The sequence below is a fragment of the Rhopalosiphum maidis genome, chromosome 3 (assembly GCF_003676215.2).
Source record: "Rhopalosiphum maidis isolate BTI-1 chromosome 3, ASM367621v3, whole genome shotgun sequence".
Lineage (NCBI taxonomy): Eukaryota > Metazoa > Arthropoda > Insecta > Hemiptera > Aphididae > Rhopalosiphum > Rhopalosiphum maidis.
In genome coordinates, this window is record NC_040879.1 from 72,148,224 (window position 1) to 72,157,955 (window position 9,732).

The window sequence follows — 9,732 nt, forward strand, 5'->3', positions numbered from 1 at the left end:
TCCGATATCGGCAGTTGTGGGGGTCACAACATTATAATATTAACATTGGTGTATTTTGGATAGGTTTCGAGCGTACTCGATTATATGAATAATAACATTTTAGCGTATATATACTCATTAAGTTCACAACGACACGTTGGTCTTGGTATGCCTATTCGAAATCTCAATGACGTGGACAAAACTGTCTAAGATTATTTGCAATTTTCATTTTCAGATGACAGATATACTTGTAGTAGATATTATATCATGCGACTATCAATAAATACTTTGAAGTTTCATAATCTTTTGATAGATGGGTACCTACTAACTATTAATTTTTATCCTTTAAACAAATATACGCGTATAGGTGTAATACGATTACCTACTTATATAATAATCTCGAGAACAGATGTGTGAAAATATAAAATTTTCGTTTCTCGTTTTAGGAAGAGTACTTCAAGAATTATTTATCCAATACCTTCCCAAGTATTCTATACCTGTTTTTTAATTTGCACGATAAGGGCTTTGAGACTGTATTATATTTGATGAAGTTTTTTTTTACCGTTGTCACATACGTTCTACTTACGCGAAAAAGGGTGTATATTCACGAATTTGTTTAGCAATACGTCATCGTTGAGTACCTTACCTACCTACCTATACCTATTCAACGACCTTCCGATCGGAAAAAAAAGGTACCCACTGCCGGCCGCGCTCAATAACGATCTCTCATGTACGACGAAACGCAATAAACAGTACCGTAGCGGATAATAATGCATATAAAACTCGATGTCATGATATGTTACAGTCGATTGACGGGTCATATAGGAGGTACGTTTTCCTACACTCAATACTGCGTTATATTATTATGTACGACGCCTATATATCGGAACGGTTTCACGGGAGAAAAGGACGCCGAGTCCTTGAAACCGAAAACCTTGTTATAACCACAAATACAATTATAAAAAATACATATTTTTAATAATAACACCAAACAAATATCGTCTTTGGACTATTGAAAAAAAAAAAAATAATAATAATAATGATGGTCATAAAATCATAATCGACGACAACCTTGCGCGCGAGTTATTGTGGCGTGGCATAAAAATATCGGTGAAAATACAATAGGTATTGTAGGTGGGTACTTCAGTACTTGTAGCGTTTGTCCTTTAATATTTCGTCTTTTGAGTAAAAATATAAAACCCAACACCCGATAAAGGAGAAAATTGATCTTAAAAATCAAAACGACGCAAAAGTACTCTCTGGTCAACAAATTCTACAAAAATCATTGGTGCGGACAACAGTGAAATTGCGCACAGAAGAAAACTAAACTACGATTAGGATATTTAGCGTGAAAATTACCACTAACTATCGTCGGATAATAGATTTATAATTTGTTTGGTTTGTTGATAAATTTGTGGTTGATGTATATGGTATTTTGTTTTCATGGTTAGCACTGCAAATTTTAACACACCTCAGTGTTGAGTACACTTATTACTACTACCAGTAAATTAATATCTATAGTGTATAATTATTAAATGCACAGTAATATGTTTTTTACATTTCTAGAAATTTTGTTTTCCAACAAGTAAAGCAGAACTTAAAAGTATTGTTTGACTTTATGACGTATGCTTGGATCACATCATAAAATTGTTTCTAATTCCTACTGTTTAATAAACATATAAAAAAAAAAAATTAAACAAATTATTATCAGGTGTAAACACCTAAATCATATTATATTAGAATTAATAAAGAATTCTTCGTTTTTAAACATAATAATAAAATTACTTAATGTCTAATTACAAAAATGGACTTTGTCAAATGCAATAATACAAAAAAAATGGTAAGTATACAAAAGTACATATTAATAAGGTTAATCACATCTATTGTTGTTACAGCACATCTTATACAATATTTTATAATAATACATTATAATATAATGACAACAAAATAGTATTGTCTTAAAATAAATGCTGTAGTTGAACACTCGTATTATTAATACTATAATTTAATATTATATTAAAATAACCTCAAATTTGTTATAAACATTATTTTATTCGTTAATTATTATTAAATTTACATTTTGAAGTTGCAAAATATTAACAATAATAAAGGGTTTTACTTATAGACATAATAGAAACTTTACAATTTACTCACGTATACATAATCAAAATATTAAAAAAAAATAATAGAAAAAGGTAAGGTAACAAAAATTATATGTATAAAAAAATTTAGTACCAATGATCGCTGAAGTAAATAGTAAAAAAAAATACATTTATTTTTAATTTGGACAATTTATTAAAATAATAAACTGTTAAATTGTCGTTATTTTACCTGGTCCATACTATAAACTGATGAACTTATAGATGGTGTCAGGTCATCGTGTAATGCAAGTGGTGCTGTCCAGTTGCCGTGTAGTTGTGCTTTGTTGTGGACAGGTGTTTGTGGAGAGTAGAAGTGATTATGAGGTGTGGGATTGTCGTATCTACTGAGAACAATAACCAAGTATTTGTGTGTGTTAAACGAGTTTAGTTTTGGGTAAGAAATAAAATTATGTTATGATATGATGGCATCCTCACTTGTGATAATAGTCATTGATGCCCGATAAAGAATCAGTGAAATTCGCCTCAAGTCAAGCATCTTCACCGGAAAGCGGCGAGACTCCGCCTGGTACATGCGTACGGAGTGCCGCTACCGGCGGGTTGCTTGTTACTAACATGTGGTCCCTTTCGTCATTGCTGCACACACAATACAGTAAAAAGAATATATAAAAAAAATTGATAAGAAATAAAAGAAAACACCCTATTAATCATAACATTTTATATGTCATTTATTATAAATAAAAAAAAAAAAACATTAATTCTTATTAACTATGGCACTAATCATCAATGGCATCGTCAATTAGGATTTAAAACAATAATAAACTAACATATACATAAAGCAACAATATTTTTAAACAACAAAAACAATTCAATTAATTTATGTCAATGTATATTATATTTATAGCAAAGCATATCATTGATCAATTTTATTTTTATTTTTTCACTTTCCTACAATGTGTTTACAAGAATAAAAAAATACAAGATGTCCTTCAAAGTGTAGAAGAATGAGTCATATTCATTAATGACACAAAAGTATAAATAATTTATAATACTACTCTATGGTTAATGATTAATAATTAAAGCTAATAATAAATATCATTATATATTTTACATTTTTAACCAATTTTGGATTTAATGCACATTTTATCTTTGTTAATGAAGTAGTCACTGAATAACGTTTAATTCATGAGGCACGCTGATGCTCAACACTTACCAATCTTTGTTATCGTTTCCCATTAATTTTCTAGTTTCATCCTCTTCGATAATTGTAGGAGGAGCTTCTGATACTGGTCCATACTGTGCAGATGCCATCAGCAGGTCTGTAGATGGGTTCAATGTGAGTACCTGTATAAATAAGTATAACGTTTATTATTTCATATGAAAAACCTTATTTCTGTAGTTGATACATACTTGTCCATTTGAAGACTGAGATTCCATTTGTCGCGCTTTGCTGTTGAAACAAGGGCAACTCTCCTTGTCTTTGATGTATCTGAAATAACCTATTAATAGGACAACACCGAATACAAAACAAAAAGAACCAATAACCAAGAATGCTATGTCTTCTGTATAGTTGTCCTTTATGTCGTCTGAGTTCACAAAGTTTGTGGTAATAGACAGGAACAAGAATACACCAATGGCAATCAGTATCCAACTGATCAAAATAAATGACCAGTGGAACCACCTCGGGTTACGGATGTGATTCAGGGTACGATTGATTAAGCCATTTGATGGCTGAGACCATTCACTTTGTTGTTCATAACTGACCGTAGTTGGCTGGTATACTGGACCGGATGTTGGCATTTTGACAATTTAATAACTAATCAACACCTGCAAAAATTAATATTATGTAGGTACATCAAAAGGATAAGCCGGTGTTTTAATTACTGATTTCTTATGAACAATGAAAAGTATATTGTGCGCGTGTCAAAGATGATACTTTGTGGCATTTTTCATAATTGATTAGATTAACAATTGCCTTAACTAATTATGAATAATTAAATTTTTTTTATCATATTATGGTCAGAAAAACAATTATCGCTAATAAAGAATAGATATATATAGTGATTTAGAAGTGCATACCAATGTAGATAACATTTTTATTGTTTCTACTTAAAAAAACATTAAAGCTAGGTGGCAAATTTAGCAGAACAGATAATTGAATTATACAATGAAATGCATATCGAATGATGGTAATCAAACAATATGTTATAAACCATGACAGAATTGTTACATTTAAAGCTTTGGGCGAGCACATAAATGAAAACTGTTTTGGGGACGGGTAACCCATGCTATGGCAGGCATTAGGACATAGTATGTCCGACGTAGGTACTAGAGAGCTGAAAGTCGAGCTGTACTACACGATATACCTGACCTGTGCCGGTTCGCACGATAGATGTCAGCAAACCGTCGATAGCAAAGGGTCGATCAAAGGCGTTTGGATCTGGATTGTCATCAGGACTGGGATTTATTTAGTTAGGTAATGCATACACTTACTACACTAGTCGAAAGCTGCAAACGGCGATTTCCCTCCGGGTATTCTGTTCTCCTTCCGACGTCGTCGTTATATCATACTATCAATCGAAAACCAGTCGCATAGAACACTTACTAACGAGCGGTTTTAAATAACAAAAACACGAGTAGTAAGTACTATTTTGTGTCAGCAGCAGTAGCAGTTAGTATTGGCAAAAATTTAATAGTCGTAGCGCAATAAATGGGCAGTCTGCTGTGAACTTTAGGGGGGGTTGTGGTGCGTTTGAAAATTTCCTTTCACTCTGTTTCCGTTTTTTTGTAATCGTTTGCGATAAACAAAAAAAAAATTGTAGATACCAAAAATCCGGCTGTGCGCGCGGCAATCGGCGGCGGCAAACTGGTCGCGGTCTAGCGACGGACGTAAAGCGAAAAACTGTCGCGAGGCGGCGGCGGCGAATGGAGATAGGCGATAATAGTGCGAGAATCCGTAGGTGGGTGTGCGACAAAGTTAATGCTCTTTTTGTGTCTGATATTCTGATAAAACTCGGAGGACCACGACTCGGGTCGACACGACGTTCCCCCCCCGCGCCACCGACAGACGGACGCGCCAGTGTGGCCAACAGACGGCCACCACCCAGTTTCCCATTGTTCGCGACCGGTCGAAGTCGTCGCGCACGATAGTCACGCTTGTCGCGGCACGGTAGTACCGTGCGCGCACGAACCGCGAGGGAGCGTTCGCGCTCGAACGCCGACGGATTGCGCGAGATCGATACGCACGTGTCGCGGCGGTAAGCGCTCGTGCCGCGCGAACGCCGCCTCGCCCTCGTCTTCCGTCTGTTCGCGTCATTCGAAATTCGGCGCGTTCGGAATCACTAAACGCCTTAAGACCGAACAATACGATATTATTATTATTATTATTATTATGTACACGCATAGGAAACGTCTGGACGAACGCCTCGTCATCGTCGTCAGCGGCAGATGATGACCTTGTACGGGCGAATAACAAAAAAACCGAGATGGCGAGATAATATTATACTGAGATCCGACGACTGCGACCGGCGAAGGCGTCAGTCGGTCGGTTTCCACGTCGTTTTTTCATGCCGACTCGCCGCGGTCGGGTCTTCGGTAACGTTTTAGAGTACACCTGTTGCGCTCGCTTTCGCGGGGTGGTGCGGCGATGGTGGCTATCGACGGAGTCTTCTAAACTCGAGGAGTAATAATAGTTTCCACCAACTAAATTTGCTAGGAGAGTCGATATAATATATATTTTTAGGTTCTCTTTTAGAGATAAATTTTTCATTAAATCTTACAGTTTACGATATGGATATACGTATTTTTTGTACTCGAATGATCAATTTCGGTTATGAATTATCGTGATTAAACCTGTTCAATTTAAAACATTTCCCCCCCCCCATTTTCGGGGCACGATCAGTCGCTCCTAGTGTTCTTATAATAACAAGCCGCCCTCGCGGCGGTGTCTCTCGGAATTTTACGTAAAACTTGCCGACAAGTCCTATCTTGCAGCTGATTATACCGTCCGGTCATCAAACGAATTCAAGAGGCTGCGGTATAGTGCACTGAATATATATTATTATTTTCTCTCTCTCTCTCTCTCTCTCCTCTCTCGCCCACGCGCAACGTGGACAAAGTGGGTAAAAACTCGCTCACGCAAAATGCGTTTTTTATGGGCCTCATTGTCGTATAACCTCAAATAGAGTAAACATTTCATATCACCCATCGCGTTGAGAATAATTTCGCTGTTATAATAATACGAATAAATCAAATATTGTTTTATACAATTTCATTAAGAGGACGGTATACCGCACGTGTTGTCTCTGTCTTATACACGCGTAACATAGTTAAAAACTGTTTTGCGCGGGACAACTTTACTCCCTCAAAATATTTATATCAAAATTATCATAATTATAAATCCCATTGGGAAGAACTTTACCTGTGACGTAGCGTTTTAATTTTTTTGATAGTGGTAACCAATAGTTTTTAATAATTAAATGAAAAAAACCTAAAGTTCTCAAACCGATAACTTTAATTGCATTCATGTTATCAAAAAAATTAAAACGCTACGTCACAGGCGAAGTTCTTCCCAATGGGATTTATAATTTTGGTTGTTTTGATTAAAATATCGAGGGAGTAAAGTTGTCCCGCGTAACACGGGTTTTAGCTATGTCACGCGTGTATAAGACAGAGACAACACATACGGGTCCGCTTATGAGGGCGTCACACCCGCATGTGTCGTCTTTGTCTTACAAGTACGTAACATAGCAAATTTACGCTCAGCAGATCACGCTTAGCTCCGTCAGCTTAAAAAATCGAGCGAATCGACCTCGATGGTAACGAAACTCGATGGTAAGAAAACTATCTGTATTTGTGTGTTGATTTTTTACGATAGTGCATTTTTTTAGCAAGTTATGCGTATATAACTTAGCGTTAATTAAAAATGCTCATAACTCACTTAAAAATTTAATAATCGTAAAAAACCAACATACAAACACAGATAACGTTCTTACCAGCAAGTTTCATAATAGGTCGATTCACTCTAATTTTTAAATTAACGGAGCTAAATGTGATCTGCTGAGCATAAATTTGCTATGTTACGTACTTGTAAGTTGTAAGACGGAGACAACACACATGCGGGTGTTGCGGCCTCTTAAAATGTACAGTGTTTACTTCTGGCCATTGACCAATGTAACTTAATATTAAACTTCTATTCCATAGATAGCAATAGTATTGGCATTCAGTGTATACACCTATACGCTATACGTCATGATGATCATAATCAATTATAAAAGAATTATCGACATTCGCATAGGCACACTCCCAATTTTAAAATGAGCACCCTCAAATATTTCTTTATAATATCACATTTAGCAGCGATTCAACGCTATGCCCGGAAAATGAAAAGCTTAAGTACCCTCAATTTTAATTGCGCCCACGGGCATTCGGCGAATAAATTCCGTAAAATATATTCAATAATTATATATTAAAGGTAGGTGATGGTAAACAACTGATAATTTAAAAGTGAAAGCTCACTTTTTTGACTAACTACCACTAAAAAAGAACTATGTGTAATATAGGCAATCATCACTGCGAAATATTTATAAAATTTGATAGATCGGCACAACTGTGACTGTTTAAAACTGTACAATTAAATGGTAGATCACCCGCCATCACACGTATTAAAATATAGCTGTGAAGTAAATCGTCCGCTACACGAACCGCTTTCTGTAATACGTTACTCGGAGAAAACCTATGAGAACAGAACACGGTTTTGAGTGAATTCGTTTCGTCTATGTATGTTGCACGTGGGCCAGGGAGAGAAAGAAAACGGTGCGCTGACACGCTCTTAATAAATTCCTCAGCTCGTCGATCATAAACAGAAAATATGAAAAATCACTTCTCTTGGCTCTCGACGTGGAATTTCGCTCCGCTGTCGGCAAGCTCTTCACTGGCTCCCCTCTAACCGTCGACCACACAACCATCCCTTCTACCGGTCGCACGCCCACGCTTATATTATATGTAATTATAATAATATGGTTTGGTGTGATTTATTATACGTAAATATTTAGTATATATTTATAAGTACACAACGCAATACAATTTGTAGTGTCTAATACACTGCAGGATTCATTATTTTCAACTCTGCACGGTGTATATGTATATATCTCACGCGCGAGATTGGTTCGTATACATGCGGTGATAACATATTATAGTGACCACTCGGTGCTCTGTACACACACGTAGATACATACCTATAATAATAATAATAATAATAATAATAATAATACGTATAACACGAGTATAATGTTTATTCCGGTTTTGTCATCCGAAAACGTGTGGTGTAAATGATTGGATTACAGGTTTATGATATTATATGATAGCGTTGACGCGTTTAATAGTGATGTGTACATAATACATATCATAGTATATGTACATATTGTACCTACGCGTATTATATACGATTAATCAGAACGGCGACTAAAGCCTATCCATAGTCTGTATCGGTAGTAGGTAGGTATCATAATAATATGTAATATATATATATATATATATGTGTGTGTGTGTGTGTGTGTGTGTGTGTATATAGTAAACTGATTACGTTTTAGCGTACCGCGGTATACGCATAATTATTATATATGGTAATCGTGATCCACGACGACGATGATGGATTTCACCTCGGCGATCGGAGACGACCGCGCGGACTGTTATAGATAACATTTGTTTGTGTCGAAGTGTGCATTAGTCGCGGGATGTATATTATTAAATGCTCATACCTACCTATTATAATCGCTATTTAAACGACGACGTTTACGCGTGTGATACCGCGTCACAAACTCGCACCGCGCGATTATGTGGTGTTGTTACTTTTGCGTTTCTTTTAAATCGGCTTGGCGTTATAAATACGATTGCGGTGTGATTATGAATTTATGCGCATAAATATACACGTGTACGTATATATCATTATTATGATTATGCGTAATACAAATGCGTTTGTTCGTCGTCGGCCTGACGCGGTGATATTATATGTTTATGAACACATGGGTTTTGAAAAAGTAAATAAACACGCTGCAGGAACGCAATACAATGTGCTGAGCATAGCGAGATTACAAAATATATAGATGCACATTATAATTTTCATAAATATTCACTTTGAAAATACACACGAAAAAATCAAAGTTGTTAGGCGTATAGCGTGTGCAATGTAACACAGCAGGATAACAAAACACCACATTTCCGATTTACATGTATATACATATATATTCCTATATTCCTATAGGAAATCGAGGAATAATAGAGAAAGTTTGAAAATATTCACATATTTAAGAAGTGTTTATATTCTTTAATCTCTACCATAAGTGTGTACGAAAGAATTAAAAAAAAACTAATTAAAACTTTGCTTCCAAATAAAACATAATTTATAACCATTATATACATGATCACGAGAAGCTATTAGAAATATACCGGAGATCTGGAAAAATATCAAAAACAAAAAAAAAATAAAATGAAATTAATGGATGGTAATTTCACTGAGACATGATGGTTGCTGCTTGCTTGGATTATCGTATACGAAATAAATAAAAGGGTGACGAGTGTCAAAGAAGAGTGGTCAATAATTGCGCTGCCGTAGACCGATCTTATATAAGATTGAAAAACGAATAAAAAATGATAT

General features: G+C 35.5%; 1 protein-coding gene across 2 annotated transcripts; it reads right to left on the reverse strand.

The window, feature by feature from the left end:
* Nucleotides 1-1,748: 1,748 nt before the first annotated feature.
* Nucleotides 1,749-5,084, reverse strand: LOC113556638. 2 transcript variants are annotated; one of them, XM_026961719.1, is made up of 5 exons: nt 4,572-5,084; nt 3,489-3,905; nt 3,292-3,422; nt 2,556-2,714; nt 1,749-2,461 (listed from the first exon to the last, which is right to left on the reverse strand). In XM_026961719.1, the coding sequence occupies exons 2-4, from the start codon at nt 3,876-3,878 to the stop codon at nt 2,609-2,611; spliced, it is 627 nt and encodes a 208-aa protein (XP_026817520.1). In that variant the 5' UTR covers nt 3,879-3,905; nt 4,572-5,084; the 3' UTR covers nt 1,749-2,461; nt 2,556-2,608. The 2 variants fall into 2 exon arrangements, with proteins under 2 accessions (XP_026817520.1, XP_026817519.1); XM_026961718.1 differs by having other exon boundaries at nt 1,749-2,464; nt 4,572-5,083.
* Between the last annotated feature and the right edge of the window lie 4,648 nt (nt 5,085-9,732).

Bases quoted from the DNA above. Each gene is read 5' to 3' on its own strand.
- LOC113556638 (XM_026961719.1), bottom strand. From the start codon at position 3,878: ATGCCAACATCCGGTCCAGTATACCAGCCAACTACGGTCAGTTATGAA. The intron at 3,423-3,488 runs GTATGTATCAAC...TTATTTATACAG, and splicing joins CTCAGTCTTCAAATGGACAA to GTACTCACATTGAACCCATC. The intron at 2,715-3,291 runs GTAAGTGTTGAG...TTGTGTGTGCAG, and splicing joins GGAAACGATAACAAAGATTG to CAATGACGAAAGGGACCACA.